A 26,659-nucleotide genomic window follows, 5' to 3' on the forward strand; every position below is an offset into this window, starting at 1 on the left:
GAGTGGGAAATGGCAACCTGCCTCAGTATTCTTGCCTGGAAAATTCCATGGAGAGAGGAGCCTGCCGGGCTACAGTCCATGGGGTCCCAAAGAGCTCAGCACGACTCCACACACGACTGAGCGAGCACACGAGCTGGTTTCAGGTAAAGCCATTCCTTCATTAGCTTTACGTGGCCAAAGATCCTACTACTACTATTTCAGACACGAAATCCAAAACAAAACAAACCTCCAAACCTTATCTAATGCTCTAAACTTATATTATTATAAGTTAACCACGTGTGGCTAAGGCTCACTTGAAATGTGGCTAGTTCAAGAAGAGATGTGTTGAAATACACAAAGGATTTCAGAGTAGCACAGAGAGACAATGAAATATCTCAGTGGTAACTGTCATATAAATTGCAAGTTTTGTTTTTTTTTTTTTTACAAACTGGGCTAAATAGAATATCAAAATTAATTTCACTGGTTTCTTTTCAGTTTTTAAATGAAAATACAACTTCAATGCAGATAGCATTAGGTCTATTGGACAGCGCAGCTCTGGGCCTTAGTTACCTCGTTGGTGAAATGGGGATAAACGTACACCTTGTGCACAAGTAATAAGGTTTAAATGCGGGGGGAAAGCCTGTAAACGCATATTACCTAGCTGCTATCTGCGAATCAAAGAGCAGATGCCGAGTAAGGCGCTCCCGAAAGGAGAGACTGAGAAGTGACTGCAGCCATCGCCACCTGGCTTCCAGCTACTCCAAGGACAGCCTTTCGGGTACACGCCTTCCCTCTAGCTATCGCAGACCCGAAGCCGCAACCTCACTCCGCGACACTCGAGGCCTCCCTGGAGTCTGCGGCGCTGTCAGCGGAAGGGTTGCCCAGCTGCGCCGCGACTAAAGGAGCGTTCGCCCCTTCCCTCCAGCCGACGCTCAGAGGCAGGAACACCGTGAAGAGCTCCATACGGAACCTCCGGCGGACGGCCTGCTCGAAGGAAGGCCGGGCGGCCCAAAAGGGCAGGCGGTGGACTAGGCAGACAGGAGGCGGGACTCTCTGGCCTCACTCAGCCTCGGGGCTGTCGCAACCGTCTGCGGCCCCACCTACCTGCTGTGCCGATTCCCCGAACGGCCGGGCGGCCGCAGCTCCCGAGGCATTCACGGCTTCTCCCTCCTCACGGCTCGCTGGCTCCCGCTCCATCGCTGTCGCCGCCACAGCACTGCTGGCGCTGGCGAGATACAAGGTTATGGTCGATAAGCCCAATTCCATCCTCTGCCTCCCCGCCCAGCTGCGGACCGAGCCAGAGGTCAGGAAGTGGGACTCACCGGCAGGGCCCGCCTAGCGCCGCGCCCCGCCCCGCCTCGGCGGGAGGGGCGGGGCAGGGAGGCCTTGGGTGGGGCTTGTGTGGGGCGGGGCTACTGGCGTCCCGCCCATCCGGCTCGGCACCCCGGGCTTTGCCAGAAACGGCCTAGACTGCACAACTGCGGGGCGGGGCGAGGCGGGGCGGGGCGTCATGCTGCAGGGTTTCCGGCCCGGCCCAAGTCCGGAGCTCGCCGCCTGGCACCGCCAGTGACGTCATGTCTCGTACCTCTACCGGGAACCTGACTTCGGAATCTTCACGCAGCCGCTCACCAACTGCATCCCGGGCAGTCATTCCCAGACCTTGGTTTCAGTACTTCTGAAATATGAGCGGCTTCGTAGTGTGCTTCAAAGACTTGTGATGAGATGTGATTGCTGAAAACATGTTTTTTGTTTGTTTTTTTTTGAAAACATGTTTTTTAATGAAAGATTGATGCTACGTATTGCATTTCTTTTATGGATGGCGATCTAGCCAAGATACCTTGAAATAAGAGCCTCGAAGGCGAATTTTGCTTCCACGTATATGAAATACTTTATATGTAACTAGGACACGACTGAGCGACTTCACTTTCACTTTTCACTTTTGGAGAAGGAAATGGCAACCCACTCCAGTGTTCTTGCCTGGAGAATCCCAGGGACTGGGGAGCCTGGTGGGCTGCCGTCTATGGGGTCGCACAGAGTCGGACACGACTGAAGCGACTTAGCAGCAGTAGCAGCAGCAGAGAAGTTAAGTGAGACATGAAGAAGAGCAAAGGGCAGTAACAAGCTTCTATTTTACAATAACAAATGTGAGGAATAATTTATTATCTGTTTAGGGGTGTGTGTGTGTGTGTGTAAGAGGGAACATTTCAAACTTTTACAGTTTTTCCCAGTGTTCAACCAAATTAAAAAGTTATGATTGAGATCATTATTGCATTACTGTACTTGGAGCATTTCCAGGTAAGTGGTCTTTTATTGTAGTTTTTTAGCATGAGAATTTTCATGCAATTTTCACCAGTTGTAGAGGTCAAAAATAAAATATATAGAACAGTCTTTTGGACCCTGTGGGAGAGGGCGAGGGTGGGACGATTTGGGAGAATGGCATTGAAACCTGTATAATATCATATATGAAACGAATCGCCAGTCCAGGTTCGATGCATGATACTGGATGCTTGGGGCTGGTGCACTGAGAGGACTCAGAGGGATGGTACAGAAAAGGAGGAGGGAGGAGGGTTCAGGATGGGGAACACGTGTATACCTGTGGCGGATTCATGATGATGTATGGCAAAACCAATACAATATTGTAAAGTAGTTAACCTCCAATTAAAATAAATTTATATTAAAAAAATAAAATACACTACTTTGGTCATGAAGAGGAGCTTCATTTGATACTTTGAATTCGATTTTCAAGCCAGTCAAATTTCATAAATACTCCCCAGAGTTATGGCCCAGCATATCTTCTGTGTCTGCAGGCCCAACACGGCTACAATCTTAGTTATTCCTTTCTCTCCTATGCAAAATTCTTTTTCTGCTTAATATTCTTGTATACTTTCTATCCTGAATATAACTATGATGACCTAAAAACCAAATTGAAAACCTTAAAAACAGAAGTTGATTATTTGAAAACCATCTATATTTTTTAATTAGATGGAAATTCATCATCTATTGTTGCTAAGGTACACAAGTGCTATCTGGTGGCAATAGGAAGGGGTTGAGACAATCCAAAACAGCAAAAACCAACTGCAATAAGTTGAAAAGAAAAATAAAGAACCAATTGTTAAAGTCTCCATGGATTGGCTGTCAAAAACAAGCCAGTTGTTCTACATTACATGTATTCAAAAATCCCTTTCCTGTTAACTGGCAAGAAGAGTAATCAACAGCTTTTATCGTTAAAAAAAATTAGTGGAATGTTTATAATTGCATGATTTTATTTTGCAAATTGGCAAACATCAAATCATGATTTTTACTGCTACAGAACTTATTTTCATGGTTTACAAGTACATTTCTTAATTTACTGAAAATTCAAAATGCAAGTCACATTCCAAGAAAAACTAGAATAGTTATTTTTTAACACAAATATGCAATTGAAGAGCAGTCTTTTGCAAAAGAACAACTTATAGCAAGAAAAAAGCACAGCAATTCTAATGGTTTTATTTGGCATTGACATTTTTGTCATTATCTCCAGACTGTCACAGGTCAACTAAAAGTAGACAAAAAAACAACATGCCAAATCTTTCTTTCACTTTGTAATATAAGTTGTATTGTATACCTGTGACAAAAAGATAAATTCAGGTATTACTATAATTTACTTGAAAATATAACTGTTACCTAAATTTAGTTATCTAATGATGCATGTAGAGCTAAAAAGGTAAATTTAGTTATACCTATTTTTATGAAAGGCTGGGAAAACAAAAAATAACCAGGAGTGTCCATCAGATAAAAAACAAGACATTTCATGGTTTTGGCATAGCTACATATATATTTTAGTAAAGAATATTTAAAGTTATAGTTTCATAATCATGCACAAGAAAAAACGTTTTAAAGGTGTTAAAAATGCACTTTTTTGATTTGAAGCAATGGCCACTCCTGATTTGGTGAATTTAGTGAATAATCTCTCTAAAACAATCCTACACACAAATGCACAGCAAGTAGGTTGCGGTGCTGCCAGCGGAGGGGTTGCCCAGCTGCGCCGCGACTAAAGGGGCCGTTCGCCCCTTCCCTTCTTCAGACGCTCACAGGCAGGAACAACGTGAAAAAGAGCTCCATACGGAACCTCCGGCAGACGGCCTGCTCGAAGGAACGCCGGGAGGCCCGAAAGGGCAGGCGGCGGACTAGGCAGACAGGAGGCGGGACTCTGGCCTCACTCAGCCTCGGGGCTGTCGCAACCGTCTACGGCAGCATCTGACCACTGCCACGCAGCGGCTACCTCAACAGAAAGACCAAAATTCTCTCCAGGGTTCCTTTCAAGTCTAGGTCCCTGCCACTATCATAATCAGCCTGGCCACTGGAAGAATTACCCAAAGTTAAAACGAAGGCCTTATTCGCAGCCCAAAGCTACCCTCTCGGACCCTTTTCATGAATGTTCTGAGAAATTTGAAATGTACCTCCCTTTTGTAAACAAACACTCATGATGTTCTGAGAAAAGTTTGGGGGTCTTTCCAGTACTCCCACTAGCACCACTGGGAGAGTTGGACCTTCTTTCATAGGAGCTGAGGCTATTACCACACTTGTGGACATAGAGACATTGTGTCTTGAACCCCACCAGCCTTCAGGCCCTCTTCCTTAGGGTGCCAGAATGGTCCAAATGGTGTGAGTTCCAAACACAGTTGTGAAGGTAAGTCAGTTGGCCTCCTTGCCTTCTGAGATAGATTCTTTTCAGGGAATTCATTAGTTACTTCTGTCCCTGTACATTCTGGGGGGGCCAAGACCTCCTGGGAAAATTACACGCTTATATTTCCTGTTGTTCCATGTCCAGTTCTAACTGTTGCTTCCTGACCTGCATACAGATTTCTTAAGAGGCAGGTCAGGTGGTCTGGTATTCCCATCTCTTGAAGAATTTTCCACAGTTGATTGTGATCCACACAATCAAAGGCTTTGGCATAGTCAATAAAGCAGAAATAGGTTTTTCTGGAACTCTCTTGCTTTTTCCATGATCCAGCGGATGTTGGCAGTTTGATCTCTGGTTCCTCCGCCTTTTCTAAAACCAGCTTGAACATCAGGGAGTTCACGGTTCATGTATTGCTGAAGCCTGGCTTGGAGAATTTTGAGCATTACTTTACTAGCATGTGAGATGAGTGCAATTGTGCGGTAGTTTGAGCATTCTTTGGCATTGCCTTTCTTTGGAATTGGAATGAAAACTGACCTTTTCCAGTCCTGTGGCCACTGCTGAGTTTTCCAAATTTGCTGGCATATTAAGTGCAGCACTTTCACAGCATCATCTTTCAGGATTTAGGCACTATCAATTAAGATCCAGGTAGATTCTAATAAACCTTTGCCTCAGTTCAGACAATAGTCTCTCAGACCTGAGGCCCTACAAGGAATTCATCCAAGTGTCAAGGCACACTTCCAGAAGAGACTCATCATCCCATGCTTTGGTCCCTGTAGCCCACCAGTCCTTCCCACAGGCAAGTCTCATTCCTGAGGCTGGTATTTTGTTCAGGATCTCCAAGCCATAAACAGTATAGTCATACCACATCACCCCGTAGCCCCCAACCTCACAGCATCCTCAATTTAATCCCTCTGAGCACACAGTTCTTTACAGTTAAAGATTTATGTAGTGTTTTCTTCAGCCTTCCTGTCCATCCAGATAGCCAGTAGTTGTCTTTACTTGGGAAGGACATCAATATACTTGGATCATTATGCCTCAGGGCTACACAGAAAACCCCACTTACTTTTCACAGACAGTGAGAGAAGACTTAGCCAGTGTAAATTTTGCCCACAGCTCTACTTTTCTTCGATATGTTGATGACTTTGTTATGCTCGCCTTCTAAGGAAGCACAGCTCAAGGACAGCCTATTCCTTCTAACTCAGCTAGCACACAAAGGCAGAAGTCTCAAGGAGAAAGTTCCAGTTTGTTCAAACCCAGGTAAGATACTTGAGTCACACATCAAGGGCACATCTGTTTCCCACTTCTTCCCACCAAGTGCCATTTGAGTTGCTTTTTTGGACTAACAGGCTATTGCAGAGTTGGGTTCCTAATTTCTTTTTGTATGCACAAAACCTTTTTCCCTGCTAAAAGGCAGAGGCTCAACCCTCTTGTTTGGAATAACAAGGCTGAATCAGCTTTTCAAACTTTAAATGTTCAGTTGGCCACAGCCCCTGCTGTAGGGGACCCTAACTACTTTCTTCCCTTTCTGCTATTTGTTCATGAAGTTATTAATAACAGGAAACACCCTTGGAGAGCTCATTCAGTCCCATGGGGGAAAACAGAGATCTATTGGCTTTTAGGGCCAACAGTTGAAGGCTGTAGGTCAAGATCTTTCACCTGGCCTCCAAGTAGTAGCAGCCACCACTGCCATTCTGCAGGTTATAGAATGGACAGTTTTGGGGTCTCCCTTATGGATTTTTGTCCCTTAACTGGTTGAGGCACTCCACACGCTTTTATCTGCTCACTGACTGACATCCTGTGAAATCTTGCTTTTCTCTCCAAATGTCTTTTTGTGTTATGGTAATGCCCTAAATCCTGCTATCCTCTTAACATAAGCAACAGATAAGACCTCACATGATTGCATAACCACAGTTGATATTTTGACTAGTCTGCATCCAGATCGCAAGAAACACCTTTAGACAAGCTTGACATCTTTTGCTGTATCTATGAAATGCTAAGTCGCTTTAGTCGTGTCTGACCCTGTGCGACCCCATAGACGGCAGCCTATCAGGCTCCCCTGTCCCTGGGATTCTCCAGGCAAGAACACTGGAGTGGGTTCCCATTTCCTTCTGCAATGCAGGAAAGTGAAAAGTGAAAGTGAAGGCGCTCAGTTGTGTCTGACTGTGTGTGACCCCATAGACGGCAGCCCACCAGGCTCTCCCGTCCATGGGATTTTCCAGGCAAGAGTACTGGAGTGGGGTGCCATTGCCTTCTCCATCTACGAAATAGTGCTGGACAACTGAAATCTGGATATGCTGTCACTATTCCCTTCACTATAATAGAATCCAATGCTCTGCCCCTAGTTCTTCAGCCCAACAAGTTGAACCATACACACTAACTTGCACCTGCACACTTTAGCCTCTGGCAAATGTGCTAACATTTACACTGATAGCAGTTATGTTTGGGGAGGATCTCATGACTTTGAAATGCTCTGGAAACTGAGAGGTTTCTTGAGCTCGGCGGGGAATTAAATTGAAAATGGCCCCTTTGTTAAGGCTTTGCTGGATGCAATCTTGCTGCACGACAGTTGGCAATGGTAAGTTGCCAGGCCTTCCAAAGACAGTACTGAAGGAAAGAGAAACTGACTGGCTGACAGAGTTGCTAAGGCCGCAGCATTACAAGACTCAGGCTTCATAAAGAAACTTCTGTTGGTCACTGTTCACACCAAGTTAACTGTGTACTACTTGGAAGGACACCCAAGATTTAAAGGATATTATCGGAAACGGGAAAGTGCATGCTACAGTTAGGAAAGAAAAGTGATGGGCTTCTGAAGGATGCACATTTGACCAACATCCTTGGCTTTGGTATGGGCCAGACAACCATCCTGCTTTTTCTGCAGTCGCTCAAGCAACCATCTTGAAGTTAAAACAGGCAATAACTTGTTAAAGAATTGATAAAATGATAGCCTGAGGGAAACAATACTTTGAGACCTCCCATAGTAGCAGCTCAAATATGTCAACGGTATCAGATCTGAGGTATAACCCACCAAAACCTATTCATATTCTCAAGGCCACTTTCCTTTACCTGCTGGTTCCTCTACTATCCAGCAATTTTAGCCAGCTGCCTCCCTCTCAAGGATCCAAATATGTTCTTGTGATGGTTTGTATGTATTGTCATTGAATGGAAGCCTTCCCTTGCAGATAAGCAGCCAGCCTTACAGTGGCCAAAACATTATTGGAAGGGATTATTCTCACGTGGGGACTTCTCTTGGAATTACATGATGAAAGTACCATTGCACTAGACAACTTCCAAATGTTGCTTGTGAAGTCTAGCCTACATTTCTGCTGCGCCCATCAGCCTCAATCCTCTGGTCAAAAGGAAAGAACTAATGTGTGTGCTTGGTTGCTCTGTCATGTCCAACTCTTTGCAACCCCACGGACTATAGCCTGCCAGGCCCCTCTGTCCACGGAATTTTCCAGGCAAGAATACTGGAGCGGGTTGCCATTTCCTCCCCCAGGGCATCTTCCTGACCCAGGGATCAAACTCATATCTCTTGTGTCTTTTGCATAGGCAGGTGGAGTCTTTACCACCAGGAAGCCAAAAGAATAGCATAATAAAAACATGGAATATTACTCAGCCATAAAAAGGAACACATTTAAGTCAGTTCTAATGAGATGGATAAACATAGAGCCTATTATACGGAGTAAAGTAAGTCAGAAAGAGAAAAACAAATACCACATATTAAAGCATATATTTGGAATCTAGAAAGATGGTTCTGATGAACCTATGTGCGGGGCAGCAATGGAGATGCAGCCATAGAGAAAAGACTTATGGACACAGTTAGGGAAGGAGAGGGAGGGATAAACTGAAATAGTAACACTGAAACATATACATTACCATATGTAAAATGGATAACCAATGGAAATTTGCTATATGACACAGGGAGCTCAAACCTAGTGCTCTGTGACAATCTAGAGGGGTGGGGCGGGAGGTGGGAGGCAGGTTCAAGAGGGAGGGGACATATGTATACCTTTGACCGACTCATGTTGATATATGGCAGAAACTAACACAATATTCTAAAGCAATTATCCAATTAAAAATATAAAAAAACACAATTGGCAAAACTCTCAGTGTCTTTCAGTCTCCTTGGCCTAAATTACTACTCATGGTTTTATTAAACTTAAGATCCACACCCTTTGGAAGACACAAATTGTCACCATTTGACATAATTACTTGATGACTCACAATTCTTGACTCAGAGTTATACAAGCCTCTTCTAGTCAAGGGATATCTTTTACATTATTGCCAAAATCTCATTAAGACTCTAAAGAAAAATGAGCACCTGGTTGAGAAACCTTTACATAGTAAAGCACTCCCGGGAGATGAAGAACTCACATACCACAATTTACAACCAGGGGACTACGTTTATTGGAAAAGACAACTTTTAAAAGACTCTTTGAAGCCCAGGTGGAAGAGACTCGATCAGGTACTCCTTACCGGCACAGAAGTGCTTTGTGCCAGTAAACCTAAAGGCACTGATTCTTAGACTCATGTTTCTCATTTGAAAAAGGCTTCCCTACCTGAATGGGCTTCTGAAATAGTTGGAGACTTAAAGCTGAAACTGACCGAGTGAAGCAAATGACACCTGACATAGACAACTCTCCCAAGATTCAGGTTAGGCCAGTATATTCCACAATCACTATTAATGAAGTCTTTGTTTTTCTTTGTTCTAATTGCTATCACAAAGTTGCTTTATCTCCTTCAATATGTAATAACTGATAACAGCAACTTGCTGCTCTTCTCCTTATAGACACATTATTTGGGAGTGAAAATCTTCATGCATGGGTCCATGCTTGGAATGAAAGTTTAAAGGAAGTGACCCAGGTCCTTTGGTCCCTTAAATTTGACTATGAAGGACTGGAGAATTGAACTTTTGGGACTCCTCCTTGTAGCTTCAAGTTTATTAATACTCTTTACCTTACTACATACATGGGCATCGTCCATTGGTAGTAATTCTATGAAAACCATATATCTTGTCAGAACTCTCCTGGAAAGAAGCCTCTAGCTCCAATTTTTGGCCATTCAACTAATCTATTCAGCTTAGTATTCTTTCTTTAACCAAGGCCATGAGCCACCATTTCTTCTCTTTATATTAAAATGACTGATTTTATTTGGATAATTTTTTCACTTATTATTCTTTCTTAAAACCCATCCAGAACCTTTATGACTGGAAGAATAATGCCCTAGTCTGCATTTCCCGAAGTCTAGCCCCTGAAGGAAATCCAACAGATTGTTGACTATGCTGTTGGAACCCGACTCATTCAACAATGGGATTCCCTTGCCTTAGCTATTTCCAATCTTATTAATATCCCTCCATCATATCCTGTATAGAATTAACTATTTTCCCAGCATACCATGTTTGCCTACTTGAATTCACAGCTCCTTTTTCCTGTTTGGTCAACAGAATCAGACAAAAACCCCAATAGTTCTTAGAACATTTGTTCCAGTAAGACTGGGAAACACTGGCTCTCATCTTTACCTTGCTATGCCACAGAATATATCCTCATGATGATCCCCACATGTTCCTACAAGGAAGGCTTCTAAAAGGCTGCTCAAATATAACTGACCCATGATTTAATCTTTGACTCCTTTCTCTGTGCCCCATCTGGCTGTGTCTCTATTTGTGGTTGGAAGATGTCCTGCCTCAACACCGCCCAACCCCAGGTTCTCAATGTGCCCTAGGGTTTTTACTGGCCCCTTTGTGTTCAGTTCTCCAGAAATTATCAGGTAGCACCCATGTTCTACTTCCCACCTCTGCTGAGATATCTCTTTTAAGGGATTTCAGAACTAATAGGAATTTTATTCCCCAAGTGGAGAATTGGAACCCTTGACAATATGGTTTGAAATTTCTCTGCCAAAGCAGCAGACATAGCTAATGCCATAGTTAATAGCATTAAGTGACCAAAAAATTTTTCTAAACTCACTCACACTCATGTTATATTAGATAACTGATTTGCCTTGGACTGCCTTCTGGTAGAACACAGAAATATCCATGCTATCTTAACCACCACCTGCTATACTTGGATAAGTATTTTTGGTATCAGTTCAGTTCAGTTGCTCAGTCGTCTCCGACTAGAAACTCAAATTGAAGTCCTACAAAAGAAATTCACTTGGCTTCATTCTGATTCCCTTAACATTCCAACGTTTGATCTGTTCAGCTGATCACCCTTAAACATTGGACTTGGTTCGGAACTGTTCTGGAAACTGGGATATTGCTCTTAGCAACTTAGCTTCTGTATATTGGTAAAGCACTTGCTTAAATTGTTTACATCTATACCTAACCATTCTTCTGCTTGGTTAAGGTTTTCACAGATCACTGTATTTGAGGCAGCACAGTATCACAATGCTGCCAATGATTTTCCTGACCCATTTATTGACTCTTACACCCAACCCCTGCTTTGAGGGATATGATAAATCCAGAACAGGCAACCAAGCCACTCCAGTTTTGTGGGACTAGACGTTGCTCCCGTGATGTTTCCTCCAGGAAGAACCATAGGCAAAAGGGGGAGACGCAAAAGGTACAACAGCATAAATGACTGATACTGAGGACATCCAGGTTTGCTGCCCATGCTGAACTTTGCTGAATTCTCTATATAAATTTGTTGATGTTAGCTCAGTGTCAAAAGGAAAAAATCCTGAGAACAGTACTTTTTCTAGACTAAGAAAACCATACCTTTTCCTAGTAACAGATGAGATGAACTTGATAATCCAATTGTATATAAAATAAAAATTTACCCTCCAATCCAAATTCTTGGGAAACAACAAGAAAGAAACTAAAAAAGAAAAAGACACATCAACTTATGGGCTTCATACTCCCTGTATTTCCTGTCAAATGGAATGTCAAGAAACAGGAGGGTATTTCTTACACTTCTGCCAGAAATAAAATGCTGAACCACTTAACTGATTCCCAAACTCAGAAATTATGGGTCCATGAATACACCTAACTCTTAGCCTATTTTGGGTTACCTCTTTATTTTTTTTTTTTCTTACATTCTAAAATCATAAAAAGCAAAAAGCATGATTCCTAAATTATGCAGCTATGCAGGTATTGCATCTCCTTATGACGTAGATATGGGACTTTTCGCTGGAAGGTCACAAAACTTTTTCATGTGTTTCTTAAGAAAAATAAATCACAATCACCGGTATTACTCACTTCTGCTTCCAATGAGAAGCAAGTCTTTATGTCAGAGGATGCTCAGGCCTCACATATGGGTTTTCTTAGTGTCAGACTCATCTACATTATCCCTCCTACAAACAGGTGCTGATGTGCAATTTGATTGTTTTTCCATTTATGATCCAACTGGTACCAAAAAATGCATTGTTTTAAGGCTAATGAGAGAATGCTTTAGGCCAAATGAAGCTAAAAGATATAAATGCACTTCAAATAATGATTCTGAATGAAGAGAAAAGTAACGAGAGTTGCAAGCAGGAGGACAGGCCTGCCAAATTCAAGAGCTTGTGTGTACATTAATATTACTGAAGGAAACGTTCCATTAGCTTCCAATTAATATTACCAAAGGAAATGTACCACTAGCTTACAATCTGTATTTTCATTTTAAAAGTATCCAAAAATTACCTTGTATGCAGTATGCCCATATTACAGACAAGAGGTCAGTAGAGAAGGGACTAGAGTCTTGGGTTAGCAATTACTCAACAATGAGCACAAATAAACTGTTATCTGCCCCTATTGACAAAGTGTGGGGAAAAAAGTCATAGCAAAATTTCATATCACATCAATAACAAGACACAGACTATACAGGTGATCTAGAAGTAAAATTTAAATTAATAACCCAAAATTTGAGATACAGATTCATCATTTTTATAACTTGTGGCTCAGAAGCAAAGAAGGTTTTAGGTTCAACCGTAATGCAATAGCTTAATGTTCAGAACATAGTAGCTGGAGTTTAGAGCAGAATTTTGAAGATGACTCCACTTCCAATCCAGTGAATGCCAGGAATGAACAGAACAGATAAGAGCTGTGGTGATGGTTTTCTAGTTTTGAACATGATAACTTACTTGGCTTTATTAATAATTATTGCCAGGTTTTAAGAAGACCAAAACTTACTTACATTTCATTATTTAGCCATGGTTCTCACTGATACAGTTTTTATTAGAGCTCATTCAAATTTTGTGGTTGTTATTTTACTATAATAAAACACTTGCTTTTACTACATACAATCAGTAAGCTGAAATTTCTTCACATTTAAACACTGTATTCCACTTTTCACTCAAAATATTTGTTCATATGTACTAGAGCTACTTAACCTCTACATTCACTGATAATAGATATTAATATAATAATTTTACCAGTATTAATATGAGACTTTAGTTCTAGTAAATTTCCTGGCTTTGTTGCCTTGCTGTATCAGTATTTCTGATAATAATACATTTCTTTTTAGACATGTGCACTATACTTCTATTCAAGGTTAGTATAATATTATTGCATATCAGAACTTAGGACTTCTCACATTTTGATATACTGTATTTATTTCAACAATATAATGGTTTATGCGACGTACTTTAAAAAATCACTTTTACTATATGATGAAAAGTAATTTTTCCCCACAAAAATGCCTCAATAAAGTTTCAATGCATCGTGTATATATACCTTATATCCTACATGCCAACAAATAGGATACTTTCAGAACACTGACATCCATTAAATTATTAATTTGCCTTTTCTTGGTATAATTTTTTTGATAATTACATTGTTTTTGTTTTAAAATTACATAAGCACTGTAAGTAAAATAAATTATATCTAATTTTATATTTGTACATATTTACATAACATTATAATCAAATCCAGGAAGAATCCAATGTTTTATGATATTAGATGTAGCTAGTGCTCTAAGTTGGTAATAGAAAATATATCAAAAAGCTAAGGAACTAATTTTAACAATAGTGAAAAATAAAAGGAAATTTGTTCAGATTATTAAAGGATTTCGGTATACTTATGCTTTAAAAAAATCAGTACTCTGATAAAAACTGAGAACTGAGGATAGCTTTTGTAATAAAAACGATGCCAGGCTGAGGCATTAATGGAGTCAGAGTATCTCCAATTTCCTTGTTCTATAAATGAGGAAAGAGAAACAGAAGCTGAATGACACATTCTGGACTTTTACTAGCCTTTGCCACTGTTATTTTTGCTTCTGAAAAAGATAATTTACATCAGACACAAAAAACGGTAAAAACAATGCCCCAATCCATAAAGCTTGGCCAAGAATCTCATTTCTTTTTTTGGTCAAAATGGAAAAGTGGTCCCTGAGGATAGAAATCACAATACTGCATGCCCAGAAAAGGTGGCATGCATGAGTTTAATAAGACTAATTTGGAAAACAGTACTTTCTATATTGTCAAATTTCTGTAGCTGGACCTTGTGATGACATTTCTGCAGAAGAAAACATACATAATTTTTACAGGGTCTACAAATATTCCATAGGGAATTAAAGTTTTTATCTTGTGAAAATGATTTAGTGGGATATAAAATCTTTACCCAAGTAAATAAGAAAATCAGTTGCATTCTCTATTTAAGTATTTTCTGAAGACACTTTGGCTTTTAAGATCTTTTTAAAACACTGGAGACATAAAAAATTAATACTCCAAAAACTAGCTATTTCTTTCACTCTCTTCTACTGCTATAAATCAGTTCTTCGCTGAAGATCAGTTCATGTGTGTGTGCTGAGTCACTTCAGTCGTGTCCGACTCTCTGTGACCCCATGGACCATGGCCTACCAGGCTCCTCTGTCCATGGGATTCTCCAGGCAAGAACACTAGAGTGGGTTGCCATTTCCTTCTGCAGCGATAAAGTATAAAGTGAGTGAAGGGAGTGAAGTGAAGTCGTTCAGTGGTGTCTGACTCTTTGCGACCCCATGGACTGTAACCTACCAGGCTCCTCCATCCATGGGATTTTCCAGGCAAGAGTACTGGAGTGGGTTGCCATTTCCTTCTCCAGAAGATCAGTTCATCCTAGTTCAAAATACATTGTTATAACAGTGTATCTATTATCTTCACAATGTGAATAATGAATATTAGGTATAAGAATTATGCTAGTGTTTTAAATTAATTACATAACTTACTTAAAAGCCATTGTTCTAAATGAACTGTACAGCAATCCAAAGTAACCAACAACCAAGTCAATCTTGTTATGGTCTCATTATTTTTAATATATAATAATGACATTCTAATATCTGCAATTATATTCCCACTAGGAAATCTATACATCAGCTATTGTCATCAAAGTATATCAATTTCTTCAAGCAGATTTTTGGTATGTAAGAAACATAACAAAATTGGCTTTGCAAGAAAATCAAATGTTGCCACTAAGGCTTCAAAAATATGAGGTAAAAAAAAATGAAAGTTATATACAAAACATTAAATTGTGAACTATAACCAAATTCACAATTTCAATTTAAATGTCAGAGTTAAGATTTTCTATGGCAAAATTATCTTAATTATTCCAAGTTAAACAAAAATTCCTAATACTAATGGTTAAGTTACTCTACCATGTGTCCCAATAAAGGTATACTTCTGGAAACAGTCTTAAATATTATCTTTTTGTCTGCCTTTTAACATGATACACTGATCATTTCAAACCATAAAGAAAGTTAACAACCCCTTAACTTATAATGACTTTGAAGTTTATTGTATAGCACTTTTATTGAGACGTCACGTAACTACTGACCCCAACTGTTTACAAAGGTAATGGTTGGCCTTTGAGACAATTAAAAACTTTTAAGTACTAAAATTTTACATCATGATTTAACTTCAGAAGCGTTAGGATGGTTGAAACTAACAGAAAAGAAAATCTAAAGCAAAAATATAATGATTTCCACAACAACCATATATTCCTCCCATATGAAAGGGAAGAAGGAAAAAAGGAAGGAAAGAAAAAGAAAAGGAAGGGGGAAAAGATAAGAAGAGAAAGAAAGGGGGCAAGACAGGCAAGAAAAATACTTTTTTTTTTCCCATTTGCAAAAAGGAGGGGAAATTCTGAGGTCTCAGCAAATAATGTAATCAACAGAATCAGTTTATATTAAGGCATCTTCTTTACATGTTATTGAACCCCATCATGCCTTTCATATTGCCAGCAGCACCCTGTTGAAACTGCCTCATCATTGACTGAAGTCCTGCCATACCGCCTAGAGTGAGAGTGGAATAAAATCAGGTAATTATTATATAGAACTTGAAACATCTGCTACTTTTGCCTAATAAGTACTTAAACTTCTAAAAAATATACTGCGTTCTGACTGCAAATTGGTCACCAGCCGTGAAGTACATAAAAATTTGTATTATCACCAGTATCCTCATCTATAAAAGAGAATAAATAACTTACTTCATCTCGTTATGAGGAATACCATCTACACGAAAAGATCTTAGAACAAACAGTACCTATCACACAGTAGGGAGTAAGTAAATTGAAACAAAAAATATTTTCCTCTGGGAAGTCTGAGTCTTATAAATAGTAATAAATTGGAGCGGTAGTTAATGCACAGGACTTCAAGTAGGAAAACAACTGATCATTACTGAGTATCTACTATACGCCCAGAACTATACTAACTTCCTGACAAGATATGACCTGTGATTTTACAGGAGAAAGGCAGGTTCAGAAAGTTTAAGCAACTTTTCATAGGTTACATGGTAAAAGTGGAACTTGGTTTTCAAAATTGTTACATAATTCCAAAGTCTCATCACTAAAACTATCCAGTTTCTAAACTAAGGCAAAAAGTCACCAGAAGAAGCATTAACGAAAGATGATTAGGGACTTCCCTGGTGGTCCAAGGTGGTCCACATGGCCATAATGCAAAGAATTAAAAATACAATTTTGGGACTTCCTTGGTAGTCCAGTGGCTAAGACTCTGTGCTTCCAATGCAGGGGGCATGGGTTCGATCACTGGTCAGGGAACTAGATCCCACATGCCACAACTAAGACCCTGTGTATAGCCAAATATATATATTTTAACAAAAGATGATTAAGTAGCTTGCTCAAAAATCAAAAACAGCAGCAGGGGAGTGAATGAAACCTCAGCTTATACAACACTATTACCACCATTCCACTTAGAAATTAGATGGGCCTTTTCCACCATACCCTGTTTGATCTGATTTTTGATTAACAGCAGAAGGCTTATTAAAACTCAACCCTTATAAACTAAACCATGTATTAGCAACTGGCAACAACTTCATAATTACCCATATGATGAAGAACTCTTGGATCCATCATTTTGGCCATTTGTTGATTCAATTTTGCCATCTGTGACTGGCTCACATTCTTAGACATGTCACCACCTGAAAAAATTTTTACATCAGTACAGACTGTAATATAATCAGGATATCATAGAAATTGAGTAAATATAAAGAAAAACCCTATAATCTTACTCTAACACAATTATTTCTATTTGTACATATCCCCTTCTAATCTTTGTCCCAATTACATATATATTTTTGAGAAAGAAAAAGTGAAACTCAATATTAAGCGACATCTAAGAGGCTTTTAAGGACTAAAATTCTTAACACTTTTATTTATACCTGTGAAATGCCACTATAAGCAAAACCATATCCAGTGGTTATTAACAGTAAGCTGTAACAATTGTTCAGTAGTGATATGGTATAATGTTGAACAAAAAATTTTAAAGATATGGGTTAACTGGGAATGAGAATGGTTTACTGATAAATGGTTATGAAAGAATGAGTCTGAGAGAACCTCAAGATGTATATATTTAAGAAGTTACTATAAATAAAAAGCTTCAGAGAATAGAAAAAAATATAACGAAACTCCATTTATCAGTGAATTTCTACACACTCAGTGAGATTCTACAGCAAAAAGGCAACCAATGAAAGAGATGCACACTGGTGCAGAAGAGAGAAAAGCATCCTTTAGAGAATAACTGCTGTGCTCTTAAAGACACAGAAAATCAAAGAGGTCATTGATGCAACAGCAATGAATAAGTAGAGCTTGTTTCAGCAAAACTATTTCAAAGAAACATTAACTCCAATACTTCTCAGAAACATTTGTGAAAATTCAAATCAAAGCTGACCCTGATTCTCTGATCAAAGCTGGCTAATATGAATAAATTAAATGAATTAAGAATTACAAATGAAAGAAGATACGTTTTTATAAAACATGATAAAAATTTTTTAAAGTTTCCTAATTAATAAATCTGTGTAAGATGTGAATTCTATGACCACTGGGGAGTCATTGTAAGTTTTTGTCTCTGAGGACTTAAAACTTCAAAAAATTAAGGCTTTGGTGTGACAAGGGTGTGCACCAAATTCACTGCCCACTTCATCTGGTTGTGCCTTTATTGAGCAGTCAATGCTTAGATAAGATCTGACCAATGGATTTGTACTAGTTCTATCATAAACAGTTAGGGTCATTTGGGAAAGATGTTAAACTGACTTAATGTATTTATAAATCACTATCTGAAATAGCACGTGGTGTTAGGAAATATAACCAATTTTAAACAAGTTTGTCTAACTTTTCTCCCTTGTCACAAAGAAGAAAACAGGATATAGCAGGCAAGAAAAATAAGGAAACTGTCAAAGGATGAAAGGTGATATGTAAATACTCATCTGTTTTAGAAACCTATTCAGGGATATTATTCATCTTTGGAGCTTGCCTAATCAGGATTTCTTAGATAATAAATTCACTTTAATAGTGTTTAAGATAGAGAAAAAAATTTAAAGACAGGGCTAGGGCAGTTGACTTTAACTCTTTGGAAAAACAAACTTATCTTTTTACCTTAGGTAACACACAGCAAAATACATTCTAAGTGGGATAAAAAGTAAAATCTAAAAAAAAAGAAAAAAACCAGAATGAGTAGAAGAAAACATAGGTCAGAGCTTCCATGGTGGCCCTGCCAGTAAAGAATCTGCCTGCAATACAGAAGACATGGGTCTGATCCCTGGGTTGGGAAGATGCTGGAGAAGGGAATGGCGACCCACTCTAGTATTCTTGCCTGGAGAACTCCATAGACAGAGGAGCCTGGGGGCTACAGTTTATGGGGTTGCAAAGAATCAGACATGACTAAGTGATTAACACTTTCACACTGTGGTACCAACATGGGGAAGGCTTTTATGAGCATAAAAGAAATCATACCAAAAGGTTTGGCTGCATTAAAAGTGAAAACTTCAGTCTTAATTAAAAATATAAAAGTGAAAGGCAAATGAAAAACGCGGGAAAATATTTGCAGATATAATCCAAGAATTTTAAAGAGTTATTACAAAGCAATAAGGGAAAAAATAAAACAAATGGGACAAGAAACCTAAATAAGAGGGGATTCACCAAGAAAATTTAAACTAGTAAATGTACGAAGAAATGTTAAATATGAGTAATCTAAAACACACTGAAAAACTGACCAGCCTATGTTTCTGACCAAAACAGAAAAAATCCCTGGCTTCATGGGAGACTGAACAGAAACTGACACAAGAACTGATACTGATACAGAACTGACAGTGATATATCAATCAGCCTAAACATCCAACAAAGATGCACTTGTGCTAAACAAAGATACATAACTGGAAAAATGCTATCTGTCTAAAAGGTATACTTTGAAGAAAACTTGACAATATGGAAAAGAAGATCAGAAGAAACCCCTAGTTATATCAAATGTTATTTGCAGTAAGACCCATGGGATTCACTGGGGAGTGAATGTAATGGGTGTTTTAAACTTTTTTCTTATATTGTCTCATAGTCTCTAAATTTTCCTTAATATACAACTTTACACAAAGTCACTAAGTGTGATTTTTTAAAATATTAGTGTTTATTACCTTGAATCTGAAAACAGATAAATCACAGATCACATTATAAATTCTGGAAGTACTTGCATAAAACATGAAATTCAGCAGTATATTTTCTAATACTGGCAGTTCTTCCTGACTTTAATTTTTAGTTTCTCAGCCTCTTTCTTTCCTTTCAGAGTGTCAAATAATGATGCACTTGTTATTCCTCTTACCTTTGAAAAGTCCTTTGATACCTCCCATCTTTTTTACCATCTGTGCAAATTTGGTATACTGGGTCAGAAGTTCTTGGACATCTCTTGTTGACACACCTGATCCTCTTGCTACTCTTTGGATTCTTCCTGGTTGCTTACTGAAAACCTTGGCACCATCCGTACTGTCAAGTTCTGTAGGCAAGGGTCAATTACTTTCATGTACACACAACTTTCATTCACTGTCAAAGCAGTTACATCTAAACATCTCACACATAGAAAAACAGATATAAGGGTCAAACCACCAACCAGATTTAACAAATGCTGTTATCATCTGCTGTGTCTGTCTCTGATTTTTAAAAACTAAACATGGAATATATTCAAAAGAGTATTTATAATATTCATAAGCTATAAAAACAATAAAGCAAACACACAACATGCTCACCCTACAGAAAATGTCTTTTCTTTGAAAAAACTTTTTGTCCATTCTTTCCATATTTCAAGTCCAAGTCCTCCTCAGAATATATACCAGAGGTATATTTCAAAAAGCAACAAAACTGCTCACCTTAGCTCTAAATAACTATTATCCTTTAAATCATAAATTTAGGCAAATAAACAAGTGGAAGTAGGAAGGTTCTATCTACAATCAACAGAATAACTGTTATATTTCCTATATAATCAAGTAATTACTACTAGTATTTTAATTCTTTCTGTAACATAAAGAATGAACGTAACATAAACACTTCCAATGTTTTGGTAACTCTTAGAATACAAGGTCCATTTCTCATGGCGTTAGTTGCCTACATACAATCTCAGGTACAAAATTTCTATTATGCCTGCATTCTCTCCACAATATCTCCTAATAAATGATCACCTAACCTTGATCTTAACCACAGGAGAGATGATCCACTATCCAAAATAATTCAATCTATGTCATTCTATTATACCTGTAATTATGGAAAATATTTTCCCATATTAACATGAAATACATTTGTCTGACACTTCTTCCCATTATGCACAGATGTCTCCTTGCCAGGCACAAAGAATAAGGCTTTCAAATTATTTCAGAGTCACCATGTCGCCTGTGAATTTTCCTCTAGGTGACAAATATCCAACTCTTTTGACTGTTCCTCTTATAATATGGTTTAAAACCTCATCTATCATGCTGATTTCCTAAATACATCTTCTAATTTGTCTACGTCCAGTAAGCATATTGTCCAGAAGTGAACTTAAATCCAGGGGAAGACTGATTACCAATGCAATACAAAGATCAAATTATCTCACAGTAAACTTACAGTCCATTAAAACCTCTAAATCCATTTCATAAATGCAGTTTTAAGCCACATCTCTATGATAAAATATTTTGAAAATGTATATCATATTCTCCTAAGAGCTCAAATGGAGTGAGAGAATGGAGACAAGCTAATAACAGCACATCCTGGTAAGCAGTATCATGAATTTAACAAAAAGCAGAAGGGACCTAACTCAAAGAAGAAAGGAAATCAAGAAAGGCTCCATGCTGGCGGTTTCTCTTAAACTGTGTAGTCTTGAAGGATGAGTATGAGATAAGTAAAGAAGGAAAGGAGCAAGGGACATTGTAGGAAGCAGAATAAAGATTCCCAGAATAAATGAAAATAGTTTTGTGTAGAAGGAACCAAGCCTGGGTAAGAGCTGAGAAATTAAGAGGTTATAAAAATAAGGACAAGATTATAACAGAACTTGTGTGCCAGGCTATGGAAGTCACGCAGCAGTGTCTGACTCTGTGTGACCCCATGACTATAGCCCGCCAGGCTCCTCTGTCCATGGAATTCTCCAGGCAAGAATACTGGAGTGGGTAGCCATCTCCTTCTCCAGGGGAATCTTCCAGACCTAGGGATCAAACTCAGGTCTCCTGCATTGCAGGCAGATTCTTCACCATCTGAGACACCAGGGAAGCCCTATGCCAGGCTGAGGAGTTGGGAATTAATCATTAAGACAACTGTCATTGAAAGATTTTGATCCCAGAATTGTGATATTTAGAAAGATTATTTTTATGGCAGTGAAGAAGACAGATTAAAAGAGAAAGGGAAATGTCAGGAGGCTACTGTAGCAATCCAGGTAAGAAATGATGAGTGTATGAACTAATGCAGGGAACAAAGAGGAGAGAGAAAATACAAGAAATATTTAGGAAGTATAACTCACTAAGTCTAAGGTGATGTTAAGGTTTCTATATTCTACCGGAAGCAAAAAATACTGATAAGAATAGACTGGGATAAATTAAATATGTATATATACTGTAATACCTAGACCAATCACTAAGAAAATAAAATATACCAAAAAATACAGATAGACAATAAAACAGAATAACAAATAATGTTCAAACAACCCACAGGAAAGTAGAAAAGAGAAAACAGAAGAACAAAAACAGAGTGAACAAATAGAACCAAAGGTAAAATGGCAGAACTAAATCCTAATATATAAATATCAGTTAAAAGAGGTTATCAGAATTATTAAAAAAAAATTACCATGTTGTTGATACAAAATTCATTTCCAACATAAAACAGGTAGGTTAAAGGTAAAGGGATAAAAAAAGATATACAATGCAAACAACTAATTAAAGAAAGCTGGAGTGGTTGCATTAATAGCAGATGAAGTGGACCACGACAAAGGAGGGCATTACATACATAATGATAAAACAGTCAAGTCAATTCACTAAGAAGACAAAACAATCCTAAATGTGTATGCACCCAACAAAAGAACTTCAAAATACATGAAGCAAAACTAACACAACTGAAAGGAGTAAAGTCAGGCATCTCAACGCCTCTATATCCATAATCAATAAAACCACTAGACAGAGAATCAGCAAGGATGTAAATCTAAACTGACACTAGTTTCTAGCTTGGATGACTGAGTAGATGGATGGAAGTGTCACTCACCAAGGGAGAAGAACTACCTTTTGGAACTTATATTCCTCAGAAAACTCAAACATGTAATAGAGATACCTGTCCACCATTTAGTGAGCATCTAGACAGGAAGTAATCTAGAGTACAGACTCTCAAGCCAGAAGCTCAGCCTCTCCATCCCCTAGCTCGTGACTTTGGCAGATTAGTCAACTTCCCTGTATCCTAATCTGTAAAAGCTAGATTGGATTTTGACCCAGAATTGTCCCTTAAGAGTTGTTGTTGGTTAATGTATGTAAAGTGCTCATGACAGTGCCTAGGACAGAGTAAATACTCTAGATAAGGCTGCAGTTATTAATTCTACACACAAAAATTTTTGCAGTGTTGAAGATAAAGAGATGAGAAAGACACAACCTTATCTGGGTTACTATGAACGCCAAGAGATCAAGAAAGAGGTAGACACTATAAAAAATAATCAGGTAGTGTATATAGAAGTGATATTATTCAACAAAAGGAACACAATAATAAGAAATACTGGCTGAGAACAGAACCTTGTAGCATATATTCCTTTAGGCTGAATGAGGATGAGACCAGTGAAAGAGACTGCAGTTAACAAGTAAAGTAAGGGTAAAAGTGGAAATAAAAAAGTAATAGAAAATAAGAAGAAAACGTCAATGAACATCCAATGTTGTAAAAGTCAAGAAAAAGACTGAAAAGTCTCCACTGGAGTAGACCCAGTAGAAGGTTGTTGGAAATCTTTGTATAATCTATTTCAGAGCAATGGTGGGTACAGAAGTCAGAGTTCAGTAGTTTGAGGACACAAACCACTTTTTTTTTTTAAGAAACTTGACTGAAAACAGACAGAGTAAAAGTATGAGTGAGAAGTAAAGCCCAGAAAATGTAAAATTGTGAAGTTAATGTTCATATGCTGATGGATTGAAAAAAATAAGTAGGTAAGGAGAGACTGGAGACACAGGAGAGGATTTTACTGATGGAGAAAAGTCCTTGAACAAGTTTGAAGAATGGCTTGTGGCTGTCACAGCCTCATTGGTAAGTTAGCCAAAGACTGAAAAACTTCAATGCCAAGTACATGTATTTCTTTGTAAACAGAGGTCAGATGATAGAGAAGACCTGGCATGCTTGCTGCGTTCAATCAGAAAAGGTGCTAAAAACTGGGAGAAAGATAAAGGGGCCATGAGTCTAGAAATACTCGTGGGCTGAGGACCCAGAAGTACAGGAGGGAGGGATAATCTAGGATTACAGAGAGAGCAGTATACTTAAGAAGACTGAAACCTTGGCGTTTCAGAGCAAAGGAAGTTGGTAAATATTGCTTACACTGTCCCTCTCTTACAGATTCCCAATTCCTGTGAGTATATTAGAGCTCTGAGAAGACATGCAATAAATAAATGTGCCAGTTTTCTAAAAAACCCCAGATTATCTGACTACAGGACTCCCCTTTCAAGTTATTTCTATCAACACCCTGAAGAATTGGTGTTCTCACCACAGAACTCATTTGGAGAAGCCCTGTCCTAGACATTTCTCTCAAAGATGAAGTCAACATAATAATCATACTTTTTGAGTAAGAGCTTTCAAGCAGCTACAATCTCCCAAATAATAATCTCAGCCTAAATTTTTTCCCATCTTGTCCACAAGAACACAGTAAAATTCTCAACTTGCTGATATTGAGAACACGGTCCTCCAAGTCAAGAAATCTGCCATCTTACCTTGATCATTCATACTATCCATTATTGTCATTAATTTCTTTAGCCTTGCCATAGACTCTTGTTCATTTCCTTTGCTCATGAAATCTGTTCCAAAACCAGGGATCATCCCCTAAAACATGTATTTAAACATAAAAATCAGTAATAGCTTGAGATTAATTGTTCACATTTAACTAATGGCTTTAATATTAAATTTTTAAAGTAACTATTTTTACCCAAATATTAAAATAATTAAAGCAAGTGTATCCATTCTTAGAAATTGTAACAAGGACAATAGAGGTTAGAAAAAAACTTTTTAGGATAACTAACCAAGATCTGACTGAAGGGGCCCATTTTCATGATATTTTGAAATTGCTCATACATGTCTCGCAACGTAAACTGACCTGAAATACAATATAAATGATGCAAATATATTAGAGAGTGAACATTTCCATTCAATTAAACTAATGTTTTCCTTAATCATGGGCTCATCTTGAAGCACACTTATAAAATAGCCAATCAATAAATATTCACTGAGAAGTTACATAAGATTACAGGATCAATGCCACGGAGACATCCTGTCCTATAGAAGCTCATATTTTATCAGAGAAAATGGACGTAAACATACACAGGAAATGTGAAAACAAAGGAAACAATCTATACATACTAGGATAACTGAAATTTAAAAATCTGACAACACCAAAAGTTAGAGGATACAGAACAAGCAGAACTCTCATATATTGCTGATGAGAATGTAAAAACGGCAAAACTGCTTTAGATTATTTGGAGTTTCTTAAACAGCTAAACTGTCAATAAACTGGAAAACAGGTCGACGCTGGATGAAATACTACTCAGCTATAAAAGAACAGGGTACAGATAAGTAAAACCACTTGGATAAATATCAAAAATATTATGCTGAGTCAGGGAAACCAGGTGGGGAAAAAACAGATATATATACTCTAGGATTCCTATATGAAGTTTTACTGGGAAGGGGAATAAACAAACTTCCTGGAGTAATGGAAATGTTCTGTTTCCCAAAGAGCATTTGTCAAAATTAATGGAATGATATCCTTAGAATCTGAGCATTTCATTATTATGCAAATTAACTTCAGATATAAAAAAGAACGCCCTTGGTTTTAGGCATTCTGAATTTGAAGGAGCAGTAAAATACATCAAAAGAAATATTCTAGGCAGCTAGAAATATAGAATTAAACAGTGGTAGAGCAGGTTAAGGCTGAAGTAGATATTTGGCCATTACACAGAAATGACAGTGGAAGTTAAGATGATATAGGAAGTCCACTGTCCACTGTCATGGAACCCAAGTGCAGAGTTTGAAAATATAAAAGGTGGGTAACACTGTTAAATTTTGGGAGCCAAGAGAAAAGAGAAAGGTCACTACATTTGGAAATAAGGAGGCCCCTGAAGCAAGGGCACAGACCTAAAGAGAGACTTAGGCGTTAGAAAGTAGGCTGTCTGGGAATATATTAGAAACCAATCTTCAACTTCAAGCAGCGAAGACAGATATCAAAATAATTGTAACGAATAATACAATTATTTCAGAGTCCAACAGAAACACATAGCAGGGGTTCTAAGTCTAGGGATAAGATAGAATGTTCCTGAAGCATATTTAAGTAGATACTTGGAAGCATGAGTGAGCCAGTTTGGCTGGGGGTAGAGAACAGAAACAGGAAGAAGAGAAGATAACTATCTGACAGGCAGAGGGACAGCAAGGTAAAAAAGACTGTAGCGTACATTTGAGAAACTGACAGAAATTCAGCATGACTGGCACATGGAATGCTAAGAACAACGGTGTCAAAACATGACTCAGAAGATGTGGATAAGATAGTGGAGTCATTCAAAAACACTACAAGAGCAATGAGAAGACACTAAAAGATTTTAAGAAAAGCAGTAGTAATAGGATCAAATCTGCATTTCTGAAAGATCATTTTGGCTGCAGGATAAAAAAACAGGTCCAAGGGAAAGAATCCAAAAAACTGCAAAACCTGATAAAAAGCCTTAGAATAAATAATCTAGAGAAGAGATTAATTTAAATAGCTGCTGGGAAGTAAGGGATGGAATGGAGATAATTAGGTAGAATCACTGGGACTAATAATTAATGGGAAAAGGACTGGGCAGAGTGAGGAAGACATGAGTGGATGACAACACCCAAGTTTCCGACTTTGGAAACAAGACAAATGATGTTAACTTTCATAGATGGCAACACTGGGGTGGGAGGTTGAGATGGGAAGATAAGGACAAACTGAAGTCAGTGTCTAAGGAACATCAAAGCACGGTCTAGCAAACATACAGATATGAGTCTGAAGCTCAGGGAAAGATGATAACCTAGACATGATCACTAGAAAACACCAACATCTAGGATGGAAAGACATAGGTACCTGACAAGATGAGTGAGACGGAGCAGAGGCAGCAGAGTATGTGGTCATGGACATTAAAGAGTCATGCCATTTTGAGAAA

General features: G+C 38.4%; 1 protein-coding gene across 2 annotated transcripts in view; it reads right to left on the reverse strand.

Moving 5' to 3' along the window:
• The window catches only part of LOC128066411 (signal recognition particle 54 kDa protein), a 68,621-nt gene that overhangs the window by 16,967 nt on the left and 24,995 nt on the right, over positions 1-26,659 (reverse strand). The window contains exons 12-16 of one of the 2 annotated variants that reach the window (XM_052659456.1): positions 24,515-24,588; positions 24,209-24,317; positions 19,630-19,800; positions 16,868-16,963; positions 15,560-15,819 (exon numbers count right to left, since the gene is read on the reverse strand). In XM_052659456.1, the coding sequence (XP_052515416.1) occupies positions 15,728-15,819; positions 16,868-16,963; positions 19,630-19,800; positions 24,209-24,317; positions 24,515-24,588 (542 nt within the window). In that variant the 3' untranslated portion in view covers positions 15,560-15,727. Of the gene's footprint in view, positions 1-15,559; positions 15,820-16,867; positions 16,964-19,629; positions 19,801-24,208; positions 24,318-24,514; positions 24,589-26,659 lie in introns of those variants that run through there. The other variant, XM_052659455.1, reaches the window with a different exon arrangement.

The sequence above is a fragment of the Budorcas taxicolor genome, chromosome 21, assembly GCF_023091745.1.
Source record: "Budorcas taxicolor isolate Tak-1 chromosome 21, Takin1.1, whole genome shotgun sequence".
NCBI classification, from domain to species: domain Eukaryota; kingdom Metazoa; phylum Chordata; class Mammalia; order Artiodactyla; family Bovidae; genus Budorcas; species Budorcas taxicolor.